Here is a 24,377-nt window from a genome sequence, read left to right as displayed (position 1 = left end):
CCGGGGTACACACCTCTCCTTCTAATGTCCGGGGTACACACCTCTTCTCGTAATGTCCGGGGGTACACACCTCTCCTCATAACGTCCAAGGTACACACCTCTCCTTCTAATGTCCAAGGTACACACCTCTTCTCCTAATGTCCAGGTTACACTCCTCTTCTCATAATGTCCGGGGTACACACCTCTCCTCCTAATGTCTGGGGTACACACCTCTCCTCGTAATGTCCGGGGGTACACACCTCTCCTCGTAATGTCCGGGGTACACACCTCTCCTCGTAATGTCCGGGGGTACACACCTCTCCCCGTAATGTCCGGGGGTACACACCTCTCCTCGTAATGTCTGGGGTACACACCTCTCCTCCTAATGTCCGGGGTACACACCTCTTCTAGTAATGTCCGGGTTGCACACCTCTCCTCGTAATGTCCGGGGGTACACACCTCTCCTCGTAATGTCTGGGGTACACACCTCTCCTCCTAATGTCCGGGGTACACACCTCTTCTAGTAATGTCCGGGTTGCACACCTCTTCTTGTAATGTCCGGGGGTACACATCTCTCCTCCTAATGTCCGGGGGTACACATCTCTCCTCCTAATGTCCGGGGGTACACATCTCTCCTCCTAATGTCCGGGGGTACACACCTCTCCTCGTAATGTCCGGGGGTACACACCTCTCCTCCTAATGTCCGGGGTACACACCTCTCCTCCTAATGTCCGGGGTACACACCTCTCCTCCTAATGTCCGAGGTACACACCTCTCCTTCTAATGTCCGAGGTACACACCTCTCCTCCTAATGTCCGGGGTACACACCTCTCCTCCTAATGTCCGGGGTACACACCTCTCCTCCTAATGTCCGAGGTACACACCTCTCCTCCTAATGTCCGAGGTACACACCTCTCCTCCTAATGTCCGGGGTACACACCTCTTCTAGTAATGTCCGGGTTGCACACCTCTTCTTGTAATGTCCGGGGGTACACATCTCTCCTCCTAATGTCCGGGGGTACACATCTCTCCTCCTAATGTCCGGGGGTACACACCTCTCCTCGTAATGTCCGGGGGTACACACCTCTCCTCCTAATGTCCGGGGTACACACCTCTCCTCCTAATGTCCGGGGGTACACACCTCTCCTCGTAATGTCCGGGGGTACACACCTCTCCTCCTAATGTCCGGGGTACACACCTCTCCTCCTAATGTCCGGGGTACACACCTCTCCTCCTAATGTCCGAGGTACACACCTCTCCTCCTAATGTCCGAGGTACACACCTCTCCTCCTAATGTCCGAGGTACACACCTCTCCTCCTAATGTCCGGGGTACACACCTCTCCTCCTAATGTCCGGGGTACACACCTCTCCTCCTAATGTCCGAGGTACACACCTCTCCTCCTAATGTCCGAGGTACACACCTCTCCTCCTAATGTCCGGGGTACACACCTCTCCTCCTAATGTCCGGGGTACACACCTCTTCTAGTAATGTCCGGGTTGCACACCTCTTCTTGTAATGTCCGGGGGTACACACTTCTCCCCCTAATGTCCGAGGTACACACCTCTCCTCCTAATGTCCGGGGTACACACCTCTCCTCCTAATGTCCGAGGTACACACCTCTCCTCCTAATGTCCGAGGTACACACCTCTCCTCCTAATGTCCGGGGTACACACCTCTCCTCCTAATGTCCGAGGTACACACCTCTCCTCCTAATGTCCGAGGTACACACCTCTCCTCCTAATGTCCGGGGTACACATCTCACCTCCTAATGTCCGGGGTACACACCTCTTCTAGTAATGTCCGGGGTACACACCTCTCCTCATAACATCCAAGGTACACACTTCTCCCCCTAATGTCCAAGGTACACACCTCTCCTCCAAATGTCCCGGGATCAAGGCCCGAGTCAATGACTGGGTTCAAATGTCGAGGTTAATATATTTTAGGTAAGATTTTTATTTAAAAAAAAAATGTTTTACATTAGAATGTGTCTGTGTGTTAGGCTCCATGCACACAGGGCGTCATAAAAACGTGCTCCAAAGCTGTTTACATAACGCCGGGAAACAGCAGCTGTAAAAACGTGCTTTCAGTAGCTTTTTCTACTAGCGTTATTGCACGTTTGGCCACAGTAGCTGTTAGCAGCGTTTTTTTTTGCCTCCATTCAAAATCAATGGTTCCCTATGGGAGCCTATTGATTTGAATGGAAGTCACACCGCAGGTCGGATCAAGGTGATCCGACTTGCGGTGCGACCTGCACTGTGAGAATCTTGAGGGGGAACTCCACGCCAAAATGGGGAAAAAAAACGGCGTGGGGTTCCCCCCCAGGTTCCAAACCAGGCCCTTCGGGTCTGGTATGGAATTTGAGGGTAGCCCCGCGCCGAAAAAATGGCGTGGGGTCCCCCCAAAATCCATACCAGACCCTTATCCGAGCATGCAGTCCGGCATGCCAGGAAAGGGGAGGGGACGAGCGAGCGGCCCCACCCCCCCTGGATCATACCAGGCAACACGCCCTCAACATGGGGGGGGTGTGGGTGCTTTGGGGCAGGGGGGGCTCTGCACCCCGCACCTCAAAGCACCTTGCCCCCATGTTGATGAGGACAAGGGCCTCATCCCCACAACCCTGGCCGGTGGTTGTGGGGGTCTGCGGGCAGGGGGCTCATCGGAATCTGGAAGCCCCCTTTAACAAGGGGGCCCCCCCAGATCCCGGACCCCCTCCCTATGTGAATGGGTATGGGGTACACTGTACCCCTACTCATTCACCCCATAAAATGCAGTGTATGGAAATAACGACAGGAGACGTTTTGGAAAATTTATTAAAAATCTTCATCCGGCTCTTGTCCTCTTCGGGGGTCTTCTGCTGTCTTCTCCTCTCCGAGGGTCTTCTGCTCTTTTGCTGTCCGCCCTTCTTGTCTTCTCCTCTCCGAGGGTCTTCTGCTGTCCGCCCTTCTGCTGTCCAATCTTCTTGTCTTCTCCTCTCCGGTCTTCTGCTCTTTTGCTGTCGGCTGTCGGCTGTCCTTCTTCCTCCGGTCCTCCTCCGACGACGTCTCCAGCGATTATGCCGGCCTCTGGTCTCCGCAGCTTATTATATAGCCATTAGGGGCGTGGCCGCCAGATGACGTCATCAGGAGACCACGCCCCCTCGTGTCACAGATGACGTCATCTGTGACACGAGGGGGCGTGGTCTCCCGATGACGTCATCTGGCGGCCACGCCCCTAATGGCTATATAATAAGCTGCGGAGACCAGAGGCCGGCATAATCGCTGGAGACGTCGTCGGAGGAGGACCGGAGGAAGAAGGACAGCCGACAGCCGACAGCAAAAGAGCAGAAGACCGGAGAGGAGAAGACAAGAAGATTGGACAGCAGAAGGGCGGACAGCAGAAGACCCTCGGAGAGGAGAAGACAAGAAGGGCGGACAGCAAAAGAGCAGAAGACCCTCGGAGAGGAGAAGACAGCAGAAGACCCCCGGAGAGGACAAGAGCCGGATGAAGATTTTTAATAAATTTTCCAAAACGTCTCCTGTCGTTATTTCCATACACTGCATTTTATGGGGTGAATGAGTAGGGGTACAGTGTACCCCATACCCATTCACATAGGGAGGGGGTCCGGGATCTGGGGGGGCCCCCTTGTTAAAGGGGGCTTCCAGATTCCGATGAGCCCCCTGCCCGCAGACCCCCACAACCACCGGCCAGGGTTGTGGGGATGAGGCCCTTGTCCTCATCAACATGGGGGCAAGGTGCTTTGAGGTGCGGGGTGCAGAGCCCCCCCTGCCCCAAAGCACCCACACCCCCCCATGTTGAGGGTGTGTGGCCTGGTATGATCCAGGGGGGGTGGGGCCGCTCGCTCGTCCCCTCCCCTTTCCTGGCATGCCGGACTGCATGCTCGGATAAGAGTCTGGTATGGATTTTGGGGGGGACCCCACGCCGTTTTTTCGGCGCGGGGCTACCCTCAAATTCCATACCAGACCCGAAGGGCCTGGTTTGGAACCTGGGGGGGAACCCCACGCCGTTTTTTTCCCCATTTTGGCGTGGAGTTCCCCCTCAAGATTCTCACAGTGCAGGTCGCACCGCAAGTCGGATCACCCTGATCCGACCTGCGGTGTGACTTCCATTCAAATCAATAGGCTCCCATAGGGAGCCATTGATTTTGAATGGAAGAAAAAAAACGTATAACGTGGCTTAACGCACGTTAAGCAACGTTATGAAGCCTTATGGAGCCTTTAGCAGCGTCAGACGTTTTTTGCAGCTTGACGCTGGAGCTCCTGAACCCACAGTTCCTGGGTTTTTTTTGGAGCTGTAAAACGCCTATGCCACTTGGAGCTCCTAAAAGCTCTATGTGTGCATGAGGCCATAGAATAACATGGATGGGCGTTCTGCAGCTGCAAAAAAAAACGTCTGACGCTGCTAACAGCAGCTGTAAAAACGTCCAGTGTGCATGAGGCCTTATAGTTAGGATAAAAAACAAACATGTGTGGTATCGCTGTGATTGTCAGGAGCAGGGGGAATTCATTTTGGGTTTTTCTTTGGTGGTAGGTTATGATAGTAGAAATAAAAATACAGCTAAATAATATTTTTTTACTATGTTGGACCATTTACCATCAAAAGAAAGCCCAATTTGTCCTAGAAAAAAAAACAAGATATAATCCACCGGGATACACAAAGTAATTGCTATGATTTGAGCTCTGTTAACACGTCAAAGTTGCACAATTGTGTTCAGGTGTTAGGATTTGTTTTACCCTCCATCATGAAGGGGTTAATGACCAAGGCCCAAACAGTGCAGTAGTTAAATCCAAAAACGAACACACTGGCATTTGACCCTAATCCAGATCAAACCCTGATCTACTGTATTAATATTATCTTTATTTTTTACACAAACTTTTTTTGTTTTGGGATATGTTGGGGGGTTGGTACTCAAGTGTAGTGCATCCAAGGGAGTTCAGTCCATGCCAGAATAAATGTTTCAAGGTTTGGTGACCCACATTTATTTAAAATGAAAGAAAAAGTTGCCTGCACACAGGTTTCCACCATTGCTTCAAACATGAAAGAAAACGTTATCAAGCCTCCAGGCTTTGTTTCGCAGTACAGTTGCTCAGGTCTTCATAGGCCTTTGGTAAGGTCCTGCAGACCATCTCACACAGCACCATTGTGCTCTCATGGAACCCCTGCACTTTATACTCAGCTCTTTCACCTATCTCCAGACTTAGGGCCTCCATCTGTTCTGTCACAGACTATACCTGCACTGTGTAGACATGCTGGATGCAGCCTCACAGACTCCTGGGTTGGGGTTGAACTCTGACCTGCTGTCAGGGCCTAGATTATAATGGGTGTGCACACCTGCATACTTAGCTTGCAAGACCCAGACACTGAGTTGGAGGCTTCTTCTCTCCCAAAGCTCTTCGAAGCCTCCAGAATCCAGACTTTAATGCAGGAATTAAAAAACCCTGAGAAAGATGAAAAAACAATATTATGTGCTCAGAACTTACATTCTGGTGCCCTTCCTTCTGCATACGTGAAAATCCAGTGTTCTCTTCAATCCAACTTCTGCAGCGGAAGGGCCTCACACTGTCACATTTACATTTTCTCCTCTTGCAAGGAGAAAAAGATACAATAAAGAAAACTTGGGTCTGGAGCAGCTGTGCATGGTAACCATTCGGATTCTAGGTTTCATTCTCAAAGCCTAACTGAACAAGCTAAAGATTGAAGCCAATTGGTTACCATGCACAGCTTCCCTAGATTCTGTCTGCTCCAGTTTTGATAAATTCCCCTACTGTAACTTTTTCTCCATTCAAGAGGAGAAAGAGTACCGAAGCGGGCTGTACAGTTACTGATCACAGTGATAGCCAATCATAGACTATCACTGTGATCAGGTAATCTAGAGTCAGTTCTTCCAGCTCCATTCTTCTCTCCGTGCTGGGAGTGCACTGTGCAGCGTGCTTTCAGCACAAAAACAGGTGCGCACACATGTGACCCCACATTAGTGAGGCGCATATACAGTGGGTACGGAAAGTATTCAGACCCCCTTAAATTTTTCACTCTTTGTTATATTGCAGCCATTTGCTAAAATCATTTAAGTTCATTCTTCTTCCTCATGAATGTACACATAGCACCCCATACTGACAGAAAAACACAGAATTGTTGACATTGTTGCAGATTTATTAAAAAAGAAAAACTGAAATATTACATGGTCCTAAGTATTCAGACCCTTTGCTGTGACACTCATATATTTAACTCAGGTGCTTTCCATTTCTTCTGATCATCCTTGAGATGGTTCTCCACCTTCATTTGAGTCCAGCTGTGTTTGATTATACTGATTGGACTTGATTAGGAAAGCCACACACCTGTCTATAAAAGACCTTCCAGATCACAATGCATGTCAGAGCAAATGAGAATCATGAGGTCAAAAGGAACTGCCTGAAGAGCTCAGAGACAGAATTGTGGCAAGGCACAGATCTGGCCAAGGTTACAAAAAGATTTCTGCTGCACTTAAGGTTCCTAAGAGCACAGTGGCCTCCATAATCCTCAAATGGAAGACGTTTGGGATGACCAGAACCCTTCCTAGAGCTGGCCGTCCGGCCAAACTGAGCTATCGGAGGAGAAGAGCCTTGGTGAGAGAGGTAAAGAAGAACCCAAAGATATACTGTGGCTGAGCTCCAGAGATGCAGTCAGGAGATGGGAGAAAGTTGTAGAAAGTCAACCATCACTGCAGCCGTCCACCAGTCGGGGCTTTATGGCAGAGTGGCTCGACGGAAGCCTCTTCTCAGTGTAAGACACATGAAAGCCCGCATGGAGTTTGCTAAAAAACACCTGAAGGACTCCAAGATGGTGAGAAATAAGATTCTCTGGTCTGATGAGACCAAAATAGAACCTTTTGGCCTTAATTCTAAGCGGTATGTGTGGAGAAAACCAGGCACTGCTCATCACCTGTCCAATACAGTCCCAACAGTGAAGCATGGTGGTGGCAGCATCATGCTGTGGGGGTGTTTTTCAGCTGCAGGGACAGGACGACTGGTTGCAATTGAGGGAAAGATGAATGCGGCCAAGTTCAGAGATATCCTGGACAAAAACCTTCTCCAGAGTGCTCTGGACCTCAGACTGGGCCGAAGGTTTACCTTCCAACAAGACAATGACCCTAAGCACACAGCTAAAATAACGAAGGAGTGGCTTCACAACAACTCCGTGACTGTTCTTGAATGGCCCAGCCAGAGCCCTGACTTAAACCCAATTGAGCATCTCTGGAGAGACCTAAAAATGGCTGTCCACCAACGTTTACCATCCAACCTGACAGAACTGGAGAGGATCTGCAAGGAGGAATGGCAGAGGATCCCCAAATCCAGGTGTGAAAGACTTGTGGCATCTTTCCCAAAAAGACTCCTGGCTGTATTAGATCAAAAGGGGGCTTCTACTAAATACTGAGCAAAGGGTCTGAATACTTAGGACCATGTGATATTTCAGTTTTTCTTTTTTAATAAATCTGCAACAATGTCAACAATTCTGTGTTTTTCTGTCAGTAAGGGGTGCTATGTGTACATTCATGAGGAAGAAGAATTAACTTAAATGATTTTAGCAAATGGCTGCAATATAACAAAGAGTGAAAAATTTAAGGGGGTCTGAATACTTTCCGTACCCACTGTACGTTCAGTGGAAGGGGTTTAATGCAGGATAAAACCCTCAGTGTTTTTTTAGCTTCAAGGGTAAGTAATAAGTGAACTAACCCCCACTGCACATAACCCTGGTAATGCCCTGTGTTGCCGGTCTAATGGTCCATACAGCACAATACAGTGAGTATCCATCACAATGCTCGTAATTGCAAGTGCTCACTAATCAGCACAATCATGTAACAATGCTTACCAATGAGAAGCACATCTGAGGATTCTTTCAGTAAGGTGTCCCAGAAGAAAGAAATGCTTCTCATTGGTCAGCACGATTGCATAACTGTGCTGACTACTGCGCTGACCAGGGAGTTCCTCCTGAAACTCCTAGCTACATGGCTTTTGGGCTGATTTTATTGACTTTAACACGTATGCACAGCCAAAAATTTGTGGGTGTATTTCTGTGCACTGGGGGGAAACTACTGCAGCATACAGCCAACCATAATAAGGAACAGCTGCATGCAAGGAATATGCCATGTTTGTGTAAACTTGGCATATACAGGAGTAAATCCTGGAACTCTTGCTTTGAACACATATTGGTGTATTTATAAAGCAGTGAATGTGACATGGTGCCTGTGTTTTAAATTCGACTGATTGAGTTACCTACAGTGACAGGTAATTGTCACATTTACTGCTTTATAAATATGCTCCATATACAGTAGGGAAAATAATTATTTGATCCCCTGCAGATTTTGTAAGTTTGCCCACTTACTAAGAAATGAAGGGTCTATAATTTGTATCATAGGTGTATTTTAAATGACAGAGTCAGAATATCAACCAAAAATCCAGAAAAAACACATGATACAAATGTTATAAACTGAGTTGCAGTTCAGTCAGTAAAATAAGTATTTCATCCCCAAGCAAAACACAACTTAGTATTTGGTGGAGAAACCCTTGTTGTCAAGTACCGAGGTGCGGCGTTTCTTGTAGTTGGTGACCAGGTTTGCACACATCTCAGGAGGGATTTTGGTCCACTCTTCTATACAGATCCTCTCTAAATCCTTAAAGTTTCTTGGCTGTCACTTGGCAATTCAAAGTTTCAGCTCTCTCCATAAACTTTCTATAGGATTAAGGTCTAGAGACTGTCTAGGCTACTCTATGACCTTAATGTGCTTCTTCTTGGGCCACTCCTTTGTTACCTTGGGGGTATGTTTTGGGTCATTGTCCTGCTGGAAGACCCATCTAGGACCCATCTTCAGTGTTCTGGCTAAAGGAAGAAAGTTCTCTTCCAAGGTTTTTCAATACATGGCCCAATCAATTGGCCCCTCAGTATAGAAAAGTCAGCCTGTACCTTTAGTAGAGAAACAGCCCCAAAGCATCATGTTTCCCCCTCAAGGCTTGACTGTAGGGACGGTGTTCTTAGGATCATAGTCACCATTTTTCTTCCTCCAAATACAGCAAGTCCAGTTAATGCCAAAGAGCTCAATTTTGGTGTCATCTGACCACAGCACTTTCTCCCAACCTTTTTAGGTTTAGTGGCAAACTTCAGACAGGCCTGTATATGTGCCTTCTTGAAGGAGGGGGACCTTGTGGGCACTACAGGATTTTATTCCATGGTGGCGTATTGTGTTACCAATGGTTTATTTGGTGACTGTGGTCCCAACTGCTTTGAGGTTATTTACAAGCTCCTCCTGTGTAGTTCTGGACTGATTCCTCACTTTTCTTATGATCATCCTTACCCCATGAGGTGAAATACTGCATGGAGCTCCAGCTTGAGGGTAGTTGATGGTTATTTTGTATTTCTTCCATTTGCCAAAAATCACTCAAACAGTTGTCTTCTTCTTACCAAGCTTCATGCTGATGGTCTTGTAGCCCATTCCAGCCTTGTGCAGGTCTACAATCTTGTCCCTGACGTCCTTTGACAGATCTTTGGTCTTGCCCATGATGGTGAGGTGTGAATGGAAAAAAGAGATTTTGTGGACATGTGTCTTTATTACACATAACGAGTTGTCATTAGGAGCACCTTCCTACATTGACAGAACTAATCTGTGTACCACATGAGCGCATACTGTAGCCAGCCTGTAGGAGCCAGAATTATTGTTGGTTGGTTGGGGATCAAATACTTATTTTACTCCCTGAACTGCAAATTACATTTATAACATTTGTATCACGCGTCTTTTCTAGATTTTTGGTTGATATTCTGTCTCTATCTTTTAAAATACACCTTTGATAAAAATATAGACCCTTCATTTCTTTGTAAGTGGGCAAACTTTCTAAATATACATGGGATCAAATATTTATTTTCCCCACTGTAGTTTAATAGATCTTTTTAGAAAATAATTTCTTGTGAAAGTACTTACCTGACACAGAAAAAGCAGGAAACATAGGCAAAGGAAGATCTCCCTAGCTCTAAGTTAATTATTGATAGTGCCAGGATATGCCGGAAATTCCAGATGGCATAGCAGATGGTAACATACCCCATACACATTACACCACTGTATTATATGCACACCAAAGCATAACATAAATATGTTTTCAATATGCTTACAGTATTTTGCTGAAAAAGCACAAAACAGTTCTCCAGTCTTTTTTTGGTCTCTGTACTAGGACTAAAAAGCAGCTTCCGCTTTTATATAGGATTATTCTGTATTCATTTATTTTGCCATTGCTGGTGTTGCGTGCTTCCATGTGCTTAAGGCCCCTTTCACACACGCGGACCATTTGTTTCATCAGTTCAGTCACGTTTTTTCAAAGAAAGATCGGATGAAGCTTGCCATCAGTTTGCCATCAGTTTGTCATCAGTTTTTTTATCTGTTTTTCATCTGTTTTTCATCCGTTTTTCACATCCTCTTGCTAGGGTCCTTAACCACTTGCCGATTGCCCGCTGCATATATACTGCAGCAGGCTGGCTCGGCTGCGCGAATCGTTGTACCTGTACAGCGATCCGTGGGAGCGCACCTGGGGGCACGCGCGCCCCTATTCGCCAGCAGGGATGCTGATTCACAGGGCTGGCAGCTGCGATTGCCGCCGGGCACCCGCGATCGCTCCCCGTGGAGAGAGAACGGCGGTCTGCTGTTGTAAACACAGCAGACTATTGTTCTCTCAGGAATCAGTACGAAGCGCCTGTGTTCCTCCTATTTAGGATCACAGGTCTCTGTGTTGATTCCACAAGCCCATCCCCCTCACAGTTAGAAAACACCCCCTAGGCACACATTTAACCCTTTGATCGCCCCTTGGTTAACCCCTTCCCTGCCAGTGTCATTATTACAGTAACAGTGCATATTTTTAGCACTGATTACTGTAGTAATGTCACTGGTCCCCCTAAAAATGTTAGTTAAGGGGTCCAATCTGTCCGTCACAATGTCACATTCCCGCTAAAAATCGCTGATCGCCGCCATTACTAGTTAAAAAAAATAAAAATTACATAAATCTTTCCCCTAGTTTGTAGATGCAATATTGTATACGCTTGTTGGGGCTTTTTTTTTTTTTACCAAAAAAAATGTAGCAGAATACAAATTGGCCTAAAATGATGACAAAAATTAGATTTTTACATTTTTTGGGGGGGGGGGGGGGGGGAATGTTATATATCAGAACGTGAAAAAAATTGTTTTTTTATTTTCCAGAATTTTTGCTCTTTTTTTGTTTATAGCGCAAACAATAAAAATTGCACAGGTGAACAAATACCACCAATAGAAATCTTTATTTTTTTAGGCACAGCGTCGTACGATGTGCAATTGTCCGTTAAAGTATCGCAGTGCTGAATCGCAAAAAATGGCCTGGTCATTAATTTGGAAAAATCTTCCGGTCAAGAAATGGTTAACCACTAGAATCCTGGAGTCATTTTTTCATGCAAAAACTGACCATTTGTCTGTTTACATCTGTTTTTTTTTAATGGAGGAAAAATAGGGCTTTGATCTGTTCCATAAAATGGATGTTGACGGAAGCAGATGTTAATGGATGATCATCCATTTATATTCGTTTTTCCATTGAGATGCATCGATGTCCATTTTTCATCTGTCAACTGATGGATGAAAAATGGACAAATGGTGCGCATGTGTGAAAGGGACCTTAGTCTCATTGTCTATTGGGGAATGCAGCTGCATGGACACGGCCGATGTGTCCCAATATGCCATGGGGGTGTAGACTCCGAACTTACCCTGTTTGTGTTCAGGGACCCGCGCTTGCATGTTATATTGGGACACTGCGGCTGTATCCGTATAACCGCTGTGTCCCAGGAGACAACAATGAAGCGCCGGAATGGGGATGCACAGAAAACCTAAAGCGACGGTCCTGCATGGGGCATTGATCTGATTGCCCCATGTGAACAAGGCCTAACATAGTTATCAATAGGACCACCTGTGTCCCTGAAAGGCCTCACACAAGTGAAAATGGATAACCTGATCCTCCAAGATGGTGGTTGGCCATGTGGCTATATCAACTCCATCCTGAAAAAGTAGGTGGACCAATGATCTATATCAAACAAGGAAAAGGCCATACGTAAAAGGAAAATAAGCAGGATTTTACTGAATTTGCACTTGTTTGAAAAAGGAATTATAAACTTATAACTGAAGACAAAACTTTTGTTTTGTTTTAAATAGAGTGGACTTAAAGAACTGGTGAGGTTTATTGCTGTCTCTCTATTTGTCTTGGCGACCACTATCACCAAAAGTGAAAGAAAATGGCACATTTTGGGTGATCACCAGAACAGAAAATCTTCTAATAAGGACACTAGTGCTGATGACAGGGATTCCCCTCACTCCAGAGGGATTTTCTTCTACTTCCTGTTATGGATATGGTACAGGAACTAAAGAGAAATCTCCCCAATTAGACACAGATGGCAAAAAAACAAAACAAAAAAAAATGAACCTCACCTACAACAATTTGATAAAAAATAATGTTCTTTAGCAAGGAACTTACATTTCACATTAAAGCAAAATTCCACCCATTGTTTTAATTTATAATCAATCCAATGCCCATCCTTATTTCTATTTAAAATGGCAATTTTTATTTTTTTTTGCTAAATACCTTTTTTCCCTAATTTTCTGGAGCACTTCTGGCTCTGGCTACCTAGACGATGGCGTAACTAGGCGTCTCCCATGGACTCCTGGGATATCTGTGTCATCTATCCCAGGAGTCCATGAGAATTATTTAATACTGAAATCTCACGCAATTTGATTGACTCTAAATGATGAGGGGGAACTTCTGCTGATGGCAACGTGTCTGGGTAAAAGAGCGTCGCGCGGTGTCATACCTGCGCAGTCGCGAGATCGGGAGGTGCATTTTGGGTAGCCAGCTACATCAAATCCCGTAAATGAAGACAAGAGAGCTTCAGATGCCCTCGGCAGAGATTAAACCTAACCTGGTCCCCGAAAGCAGGCAGGGTTCAACGATTTAAACGTAAAATAAAAAGACCACATTAATGTCATTATCTAAATGTTGCATTTAACCACTTGACCACCGGAGGATTTTGCTGTCTTCCGTCCAGGCCACTTTTTGCGATTCGGCGCTGTGCGACTTTAACTGACAATTGCGCGGTCGTGCGATGCCGTACCCAAACGAAATTTACGTCCTTTTTTTCCCACAAACAGAGCTTTCTTTTGGTGGTATTTGATCACCTGTGCGATTTTTACTTTTTGCGCTATAAACAAAAAAAGAGCGTTTATTTTGAAAAAATAACAATTTTTTTAACATTTTTTTATATGAAATTCCCCCCCAAAAAAATGTAAAAATCAATTTTTTTTAAAATTTTTGGCCAATTTGTTTTCTGCTACCTATGTTTGGTAAAAAAAATCGCAATAAGCGTATTTTGATTGGTTTGCGCAAAAGTTATTGTGTTTACTAACAAAGGGAAAGATTTCTGTCATTTTGGCGGGCAGATCGGACCCTTGACTGACATTTTTGACACTTTTGGGGGTACCAGTGACATTACTGCAGTAATCAGTGCTATAAATATGCACTGTTACTGCAAAAATGACACTGGCAGGGAAGGGGTTAATTTTATTGGAGAGGGAGGGGTTAATGTATGCCTGGTGCTTACTGACGTGTGGGGGGGGAGGTGACTGAGTGACAGAAGGACAGATCGGATGTCCAGCTATGCTGAACACTCCGATCTGTCACTCCCTGTCACTATGGAGATCCGCCTGCTCTGTTTACACAGGCGGGCGGATCTCCTCACTAGATTCCCGCGACGATCGCCGCTGCTCCTCCCCTGGCCCGACTCCCGCTGTGAATGAAAACAGCGGGAGCGCGCCTCAGGCGGCGCGCGAGTGCCGCCTACAGGGGGAGGAGTCCAGCGACGTAGGTCTACGTCGCTGGACGGGAACGAGCCACTTTGCCACAGTACGCTCCATGTGAGCGGTCGGCAAGTGGTTAAAGTAGACTCAATTACGGGCAATGTTTAAAAAAAAAATGAGTTGGGGGACTGGAACTCTGCTTTAATAATTATGCTACTAAAATTAGCATGTGATATAAATTGCCTCAAGTATTGCTCCTTTTTCTTCTTGCTGGAGGCTGTTGGTTTGCTGAAGCCCAGAACCCCTGAACAGCAGTAAATCTTTAGGCTTTCAGCAGATTAGCCTCTACATTTTCAGCACAGTTCTGAAAAATATGGAGCAACTGAACATGTGCAGAGCAGGGTAAGACAGTGTATAACTGGATTTTAAACAGTATAGACACTTATTTTTAATGTTTTACATAGCTATACCTGCAAACAGGCCAGCCTGAAGTGAACTAGCAGGACTTCATTTTCTGACCAAAGTTCCACTTTAAGTAATAGCATAGCAATACTAGCTCTTTATGACGCAAGATGGAAATGTAGTAATGTAATACATTCTGGTAACTGCATTTTTTTGTAATGTACATAAAATGAATATATTTGTAGCAATATGTGAGGAAGAGAATTAAACACACTGTAACTTGATTTTTATTTGAATTGGAAAGACTATGTACTTTAAGTATAAGTAGTAGCATATTCAGTGTCACTTTAGTAAGTGCTTATACTCCTATAGGGGAAGCGGGGGAACAATTGAAAGGGTTTTTATGAATGCTTGGAAAAAGGGGAGGTACAATTTATTAATATATAATAAATGTTGCTAAAGGTGTTAAATACGTCACTAGTTTATAAAGTTGTTAAAAAGGACTTTCTGTATGGCAAAGGATCAATACTTTTGCCATCTTAGGCCCCTTTCACACATGTGATCCGTTCATTTCATCAGTTCAGTCACTTTCTTTTTAAAGAAAAAAAACGGATGAAGTTTACATCAGTTTCTCATCAGTTTCTTTTACATCCACTACCAATGCAAAAACTGATCGTTTATCCGTTTACATCCATTTTTCATCCGTTCCGCTTTTTAACGGAACAAAAATAGGGCTTGGAAACAGATGTTGGACAGATTTGGATGTAAACTGATGTAAATAAAAGTTCATCCGTTTATATCCATTTTTCCATAGAGATGCATTGATGTCCATGTTTCATCCTTAAACTGATGGATGAAAAACAGATAAACAGTTCTCTTGTGTGAAAGGGGTCTTACAGAGCTATGCTGGCTAAAAAATCATTTGCATCCAACACTTCAGGGAGTGTGGCCCCCCTCTTTGTGCTGAGGTTCCTTTTATCAGCCCCTTTGTAACTACAGGACACTGACAAATGAAATCACAGCATGCAGTAGGGTCTGGGTATCTAAGTGCCGGTTCACACTACCGCGGCACAACTTCGGGGGCGACCTGTAAAGTCGCGTGCACCGCCACTTCGGCGCGACTTGCACGGACTTCATATAATGAATGTCAATGCAAGTCGCTCCGATGTCCCCCCAAAGTAGTACAGGAACTATTTTCTAAGTCGGAGCGACTTGAGTCGCTCTTATTAGAACGGTTCCCGTAGCATTGCATGGGCCGCGACTTGTCAGGCTGACCAGTCGCCTGACAAGTCGTGGTAGTGTGAATGGGCACTTACACCCAAAAGTGTTTTGGATGCAAGATATTTTGTAGCCAGCATAATGCTACAAAACAGTGAAAACCAGTGGTATGGGTAGCATGACAGATTGAAAGAGATTAGGTGATATTAATGCTAAAACTGGAAAAGTATGAGCTGAAAAGCTAAAAAAAAAGAACCAAATGGTTAACATTTTTGGCCCCTAAATGACCGATCGGGTCTGCCTGTCCGTTTTTTTCAGGCGGACTCGATCAGATCACCCATTGTTCTCTATCGGAGTCGGATGAAAATGGACATAGAGTGCGCCCAGTGTGAAAGAGGCCTAATGAGCAGTAGTTTAAGTTTTGGTTAGAGCGGATATGCATATGCATTATGTTATGTGTCAGTTCTTTATTACCATCTTTGTCCCTGTTGGAGAGAATTGACCCCCATTACTGTTCTGGTAAGCACACAGGAGATGCACAGAAAGCAATATAAACCAGATAGAGGTTTTAACCCTTCCACTTTTTTTTTTTTAAATACATTTTTGCTATGGTGTGTGCCCTCATTGAGAAGATTACTGAGTTGGAAAGAAGGGGTGGATGATATTACGATCTACCTTCATTCAGAGAACACCTTGTATTCATTGAAAAAATGCAAGACATTCTCTAAATGCCAGTGCTGGCAAATGAGCAATCCCTGTGGTCTGTGTGCATAGGGGAAACGACTCTAGCAGAACCCAGAACATCACAGAGATCACTTTATGTAGCACTTTAGGTTCACCTAAAGCTGGGAAAGAAGAGAGATGTCCACATATAGTAATAAAATAAGGGGTGTCGGTCACACTTGAGGTTGCTGCTTTTTTACTTTTTGGACTAGCGAAGTTGTTTCCTATTTTAGATGTCCACATATATTGATTACAATTACTTAGAGACAAAAAACTCCTAGCTACCTTAATAGATTGCCAAGGGACAGCTGTTTAATGTTTAGTCAGGTAGATGCTATCTTAGAAGCTCTGCGCTTATTAAAACTAGAATATAGACTACTGAGCAGCTGTAAGTGGCAATAGGTGACCCTATATTACAAAGCAGGTAGAAAGAAAAGATGTAAATAGTAAGCCTCTATCCCATAGTTTTTTAAAAAATACATATACAAACAAAAACATCAGATTTCATTGCTTTTCAACTCCTGTCTTTGATTTTCTTTACAGCGAATATTTTCAGGATTTCCTAAATGCCTTAGATGAATGCTAAGGTGTTAATTACTGAACCAGTAAAGGAGGCTACATCTGTGGAATTATGAGGAAAATAGCAACACGGGACCAAATGTGCAATGACAAAGCTGCATGTGTTTGGTCCCTACTGCATGTTTGGGCTGGGCTTCATTGACTGCGCCCCTTCAGCACCTTACAATAATAATGTTCATATATACTTTCCCCTGTATCAGCACTGAATTTTGCAGACAGGTTCTGGACAATTATATTTGAGTAAATAACTGCTCATGTACACTGACATGTTAAAGTGGTTGTAAACGATCACCTTGTAAAACAACCCATTCAGTTGAAAATAAAAATGAAAGGCAAAACATTTTTGCATTGAAATACCTTTTTCCCATTTTTATAAGTGATCACACTCCCTCTATTTTCTCTGTTCTCAGCTGCATATGAGCTGGGGGGAAGAGAAGTAGCAGTACACTGAGCTTCCCAGTAAATGGCTGTGCAGAGGGGGTGTGTCAGGACAAGTCTGATCATTGGAGGAGAGCACACTGAGCTCCCAGCATAGCTAGAGAACTGACCCCGATGTGTTCTCCTGCTTAGCGTGGTCAGTTTTTTTTAATAGGAAAGCAGAGGCACAGACAGGAAAACCAGAGATTTCACACAAAGGAAGCAATACAAAGAGAACAGGATATTTTCTCATACAAGTACATGGTACAGCAGGCACATATCAGGAATATGAAATGTTGGGGTAACAACCGCTTTAAGTGAATATCATTGATTATCTTGTTAAAATGGCATTGGGATATACAGTATTATGCAGCAAGTAAACTTGTTGTCCATTAACCACTTAAGCCCCGGAAGATTTTACCCCCTTCCTGACCAGGGCCTATTTTGCGATTCGGCACTGCGTGACTTTAACGGACAATTGCACGGTCCTGCAACGCTGTACCTAAACGAATTTGACGTCCTTTTTTTCCCACAAACAGAGCTTTCTTTTGGTGGTATTTGATCACCTGGGCGATTTTTTGATCATGCGCTATAAACAAAAAAATAGCGTCAATTTTGCAAAAATAACAATATTTTTCACATTTTTTTATATGAAATTCCCCCCCAAAAAAATGTAAAAATCAAATTTTTTTAACATTTTAGGCCAATTTCTTTTATGCTACATATGTTTGGTTAAAAAAAATCGCAAAAAGCGTATTTTGATTGGTTTGTGAAAAAGTTATTGCGTTTACTAACAAAGGGAAACATTTTTGTTGGTTTTTTTTTTAACGAGTAATGGCAGCGATCTGCGATTTTTTTTGCGGGACTGCGACATTGCGGCGGACAGATCGGACCCTTGACTGACATTTTTGACACTTTTGGGGGTACCAGTGACATTACTACAGTAATCAGTGCTATACATATGTACTGTTACTGTAAAAATGACACTGGCAGTGAAGGGGTTAACTTTTTTTGAGAGGAAGGGGTTAAGTGTGTCCCTAGGGGCGTGCTTCTAACTGTGATTGGATGTGGCTACTGGTGTAAGAACAGAGATCAATGGTCCTACATAGCAGAACCATATGATCTCCATTCTTTCACAGGGAGAATGACAGGCGGCTTTGTTTACATTAGCCGCCTGCCTTTCTCCTGCTGTAACTGACAATCGCGAGTGCCCGGCGGACATCGGGTCGTCCGCCGGGCACACGCGCGGGGGTGTCCGTAACCGAGCGGGAGCACTCCTCTGGCGGCGTGCGCTCACTCCCTAGAGCCTCACTGGCTAGCGAAGTAGTCCTACGTCGCTTTGCCTGTGAGGGGCTGACTGCCGCAGTAAATAGTCGTGCGGCGGTCGGCAAGTGGTTAAGTTGATGTGTTGAGAGCAGAAAAAATGGGATTACAGTTTGTTGTGTTTAAGGCTGTGTAGCCACAGGCCAGTCAGAGTGCCCATGCTGACCCTTGTCAACAGCCAAAAGCGCCTACAATGGGCATGTGAGCATTAGAATTGGACCACAGAGCAATGGGAGAAGGTGGCCTGGCCTGATGAATCACATTTTCATTACATTATGTGGATGGCTAGATGAGTTGCTTACCTGGGGAAGAGATGGCACTAGGATGCAGTATGGGAAGAAGACAAGGCAGTGTGATGCTTTGAGCAATGTTATGTTGGGAAACCTTGAGTCCTGCAATTTACGTGGATGTTACTTTGACACTTACCACCTACCTACAGTAAATATTATTGCTGAAGTACACCCCTTCATGAAAAAAATATTCCCTGAAGGCAGCGGCCTCTTTCAGCAGGATAATGCACCCTTCCACACTGCAAAAACGGTTAAAGAATGGTTTGAGGGACACAACAGGTTTGAGGTGTTGACTTGGCTTCCCCTTTCTCCAGATTTCAATCTAACCGAGAATCTGTGGGATGTGCTAAAAAAACAAGTCCGATCCATGGAGGTCCCACCTCACAATTTACTAGATTTGGAGGATCTGCTACTGATGGCTTGGTGCCAAATACCACAGCATACCTTCAGAGATCGAATTAAATATATGCCTCGTTGGGTAAATGTTGATTTGGTGGCAAAATGGGGACCTACTCAATATTAGGTGGGTGGTCATAACGTTATGGCTGATAGGTGTAGCCTGCAATGGCCCCATGAATTGCCAGGCGAATAGCCATGCAAATTGTAGTGTTGCATAAGAGGGAGCTGGGACCCATGAGGGAAAATCACTGCCTTCTGCACCTGAAAACAAGCTCTACTGTTCATTGTAGTAGAGTCACAGCTACACATATGCAGCTGTGCCATTTTCTTTGTGTTACTGCCAATAGGGATATTTAAGCATCTGGGTTGAAAAATGTAGATATATGCTAAGTTGGACAGGTGCAGAAAATGTTATTTGCATAGGTCAGAGTAAAAAAAAAAAAAAAAAAAAAAAAAAAAATTCTCCTTGATAGAAAAGTACAATTTTCTTTTTTTTTTTTTTTTTATGTTGGGTTTCTATTTTGGTAGGAAATGTTGCTGTTTTGCACTTGTCAGTTTATTTTGCATTTATACTTGAAAGTGAAACCAAACTGAAAAAGTAAACATTTTCTATGGCCTGGGGCAATGATCTCCAAACTGTGGCCCCTTTGCATACCTTTATCTGTCCCTTGGGGCATTATTCCTTCCACTGACAATAACAATGGAACCTAATTCCTGCCAAAGACATCAACAATGAGGCATAATTTGTGCCACTGACACCAACAGAGGGGCATTATTCCTCTCACTGACACCAATGTTGGGACACTATTCCTCCCAATTACACCAATAATTGGGTACTATTCCTCCCACTGACACCAACAGAGGGGCATTATTCCTCTAACTGACACCAATGTTGGGACACTATTCCTCCCAATTACACCAATAATTGGGTACTATTCCTCCCACTGACACCAATGTTAGGGCACTATTCCTCCCACCGATAGCAACGATGGAGCACTATTCCTCCCACCGATACCAGTGACAGGGCACTATTCCTTCCACTGACACCAACGATGGGGCGCTATTCCTCCCACCAGTACCAGTGATGGGGCATTATTCCTCCCACTGACACCAATGATGAGGCACTATTCCTTCCACTGACACCAATGATGGGGCACTATTTCTCCCACTGACACCAACGCTAGGGCACTACTTCTCCCACCGATACCAATGATGGGGCACTATTCCTCCCACCGATGCCAGTGACAGGGCACTATTCCTTCCACTGACACCAATGATGGGGCACTATTCCTCCCACTGACACCAATAATTGGGTACTATTTCTCCCACTGACACCAACGCTAGGGCACTACGTCTCCCACCGATACCAAGGATGAGGCACTATTCCTCCCACCGATTCCAAAGACTGACACACCTTTGATGGGACACTCTTGCTCCCACTGACACCAATGATGGGGCACTATTCCTCCCAATGACATAAACGTTAGGGAACTATACTATTCCTTCCACTGATACCTACAATGGGGTACTGTTCTTCCCATTGACACCAATGATGGGGCACTATTCCTCCTACCGATACCAATGATGGGGCACTATTCTTCCCACTGACACCAACGATGGGGCGCTATTTCTCTCATGAACACCAATAATGGGGCATTGTTACCGACACCAGGACACTTTCTACTTCCACTGGCCACATTCTGGCCCCCTAAAGTCTGAAGCCCTTTGTTTAGAAAGTTTAGGGAACATCTAGAAGTATTAATTGTATTACCCTGAAAAATATGTGGAATTCCTCCTGAAAAATAGCAGTGCGCCTTCTGGTAAATGAGTATGCCTGGGCACTTCTCTGTCTACAGGCTCATAACTGTATATCTGCAGTGTGAGATCTATAGCACCGCTGCCTATGACTGCTAATTATCAGGGAATTTGAGTGGGATTTGGTGATGATACTACTGCCTTCCATTCATGGAGGCTCTGACACGAAGCAAGCCCTGCCTCTACTAAGATGGCCATCATAGTGTAGAACAAGGAATAGTGAATCAGTGGTGGGGAAAGATCAGCTGCAGGGAGTCCACATGTGAGACTAAAGACTAGTCCTTTGCCCTCTGCCTCCTTTTTTCACAGCACAGCTTCAGTTCACTTCATCTTTGGAGAAGTTCAGTTTGATTACCATTTGTCATTTTTCAACAAAAATAACTTTAACCATACCATGTTGATATAATTACATTCATAACAGAGAATGACAAGCCACCTATCAGCAATGCGGGACAAGATGTGGTGCTCCAGCTGCCTGTTGATTGGGTCGTACTGGATGGACGGGAAAGCACTGATGATCATGCCATAGTTCGCTATGAATGGACACTACTCCGAGGAGACCCATTAGTTGACATGAAGGTACTTTGATTGATTTGGCATTTTTTACAGGACACAGAAATTATCTGTAAAAACACATATTAGTCCAACAGAATGCTCAATACAAAAGATATTGCAGTTATTAGCTGCCGCATAATGTTTTGTATCTTTAGTGGGAATAGTATGGTTTGATAATTATTCTTATGGGCTTTACTGCATGCTGCTGTCACATTGCAATGTTTATCCAGCATTTTGTCCACTTTTGTGCTTTTTAACATGCGTCGTAGTGCATTTTACTTGTGTTTTCATTATTCTGTTGAGCTTCACAACAAATGAAATGACACAGAAAATTAGACATGCCTCATTTCTACCAATGCTGAGCACTGCACAGATGTGAATGGGCACTTTAGATTCAATGTATTTTTATGACACATGTTTTTGTGCGTTCCAAAATGCACATAAAAACAGGTATGAACCTTATCAAAGAAGAGATTAACTCTGAAGTAACTAAATCATAATTGGAAACACATATACAGAAATGTGCCATATTAACTTGACTGTCGATGTTAAAGTGATTTAAAACCTTAAATTTTTTTTTTAAAAACATAACAAACATGTTATACTTACCTGCTCTATGTAATGGTTAATGCTCTTCTTAAGTTCCCTGCCGTCACTCCTGGCTCCTCCTGCCTTCCGAGTACCTCCCCAGCAAGCCGTTTGTTAGGGCGGGTACTCGTGCAGGCTTGCTCCCAATCCCCGCTGGCTGCCTCCATATACAGACCACCACTCCCTCGTCAAAGTATTTGATTGATAGCAGAAGTAACTGCCACTGCTATCAATCTGCCTTGTGGGGAAGTAGAGAGCTTCTGCTGTCGTGCACAGCATGTGATCAAGATCGGGCTCAGGTAAGTATAAGGGGGGCCGGGGGGGTCTTGGACACAGTAGATTTTTTTTATCTTAATGCAGAAAATGCATTAAGGTAAAAAATGTAAGGCTTTAAAACCACTTTAACCACTTCCGGACCGCACACTGCAGTTTTACATCGCTACTTTGACGTTAAATACCGGTGTTATGGCAGCAGACAGCTGCCATAACCCCAGTGTTTTCTTACAGAGCGGGTGGTCCTCTTTCACATAAAAGTGGTCCAATCGGCGGATTCGCCAACGGATCACTTTTATGGGTGGAAGGAGAATTGGCCCCCCTCCTGCCACTTCCTGGTAGTTTTCCCTGCTTACCGGAGCCGTCGGTAGCGGGGAAATTCTACAAGGTAGATTTTTTGGCATCTTCGGATGCCTCCTTTGGCTACAAGGCCTAAAGAAGGATCGGGTGTACTCTGTGCAAAATGATTACACACAGCAGGTATGTATAACATGTTTGTTATTTTATTTGAAAAAAATAAACACTGAGCCTTTAGTATCACTTTTAGCAACCGTTGCTCTGACCTAAGAATGGGTTCCCATCAGTGCAATGCGTCATCGAATGTGCCTTGCTGCATGCTTTTACGCGTTTTACTTAAAAAAGGGCAGCCTACCGCATCTAACTTGCATGAAAGAAGTGAATGAGCCTTTTTCTTTAAATTTCACCCCACCTCAACACAAGTATGATGGCATTGGGATGACATTTGAAAATAATGGCATCGCAGTGCATAATACAGTGTAATGCAATTTTGCACGATGCATTCTCTTATCCCAGAAAGATCTGAACAAAGCCTAAGCCTGCATAGATAATTGTACCAGTTTAGCACCTGTGCTTAATGTAGAACTATAGGCAAACATTTTTTTTTCATTTTTGATATAGCAAGGGAGGGTGATAACCCCTGTCACATTTTTTTTCGCCATCGGTGTACCATTGCAGAAATTTGCTTTATTCTTCCTGTGAAGTGATAGGAAATCCTTGCAAATTATGGGAATTCCTTGGGGACCCCCAGGTCACCAGAACTTGAGTCCCCATTGAAAGATTTTCCCTCTAATACTTTTCAGGAGACAACCCAAAATTTGGATTTTCTTTGACTTTCAATGATAATGGTAAACAGGACAAATGGAGAAGGTGAATCTCCCTGACGGAGGCACAGACAGCAATAAAAACTGACAGGGGTTCTAATACTTCTTCACTCAAAACAAAAAGTTTTACCTTTAGTTATACTTTAATTCTGTAATGTAGCAATAGAATGTAAGTAAAGACATATTTGTTTTATTTATTTTGCTAAAGTTATTGCCACCATGGAATATTTCGCTTTCTTTTTTTTTTTCTTGTAATGTTTGACTTTTAGAGGTGTTTGTCTTTTTTATTTTATAGTATAATAAAGCACCGGTCTTATTAGTATAGAATCAAGATCCATGTTCGCTTTGCAAACATGGGAAGAATTCACACACATATCTAATTGGTGAGCCAGTCATGTCAGCGTGTATTAAATTACTCAGGTTAACAGGAGAGAAACAGATGATCACATACTAGAGTCACTGAACCATGAAAAGGCAAAGCTTTAATGTCTCCAAGTGAAATCACTGTAAGAATAGCAACAATGGCTCCTTGTTTTGTACCCATGGACACTATCCAAACATTAAGAGGACTTTTTCTTATAAAATGATTTGCCCAAATGAAAAACAATAATGAAGTCATCTCCAACACAACACAATTTCAGAATATATCATGCTTTATGTTTCATCTAAGTGTCTAGGAAACTACAGAGTTTATAGGTCAGCTGGCATTATAGAAATACCGTATGTAGGTGGGCTATGAGTAGTAATGAATGGAATATGTAGTGGTTATTAGAAATATGAGTAGGTTGCTATCACTGACCTCTTTCTGAAATTCTAGATGGCTGGATTTGTTTGGTTTTAGTACTTTCTAAGTTGCTGACTTGGAACAAATATGCAA

At 44.1% G+C, this 24,377-nt stretch overlaps 1 protein-coding gene across 1 annotated transcript in view; it reads left to right on the top strand.

Moving 5' to 3' along the window:
- The window catches only part of LRP11 (LDL receptor related protein 11), a 78,431-nt gene that overhangs the window by 5,376 nt on the left and 48,678 nt on the right, over positions 1-24,377 (top strand). Inside the window, exon 2 of the mRNA XM_082250008.1 lies at positions 21,385-21,542. Coding sequence (XP_082106134.1) covers positions 21,385-21,542 — 158 coding nt within the window. The remainder of the gene's footprint in view (positions 1-21,384; positions 21,543-24,377) is intronic.

Source organism: Pelophylax lessonae, assembly GCF_965119305.1.
Source record: "Pelophylax lessonae genome assembly, chromosome: 3".
NCBI classification, from domain to species: Eukaryota; Metazoa; Chordata; class Amphibia; order Anura; family Ranidae; genus Pelophylax; species Pelophylax lessonae.
Note: the sequence above shows the minus strand (reverse complement) of the source record. Positions and strands in the feature narration are given on the sequence as shown.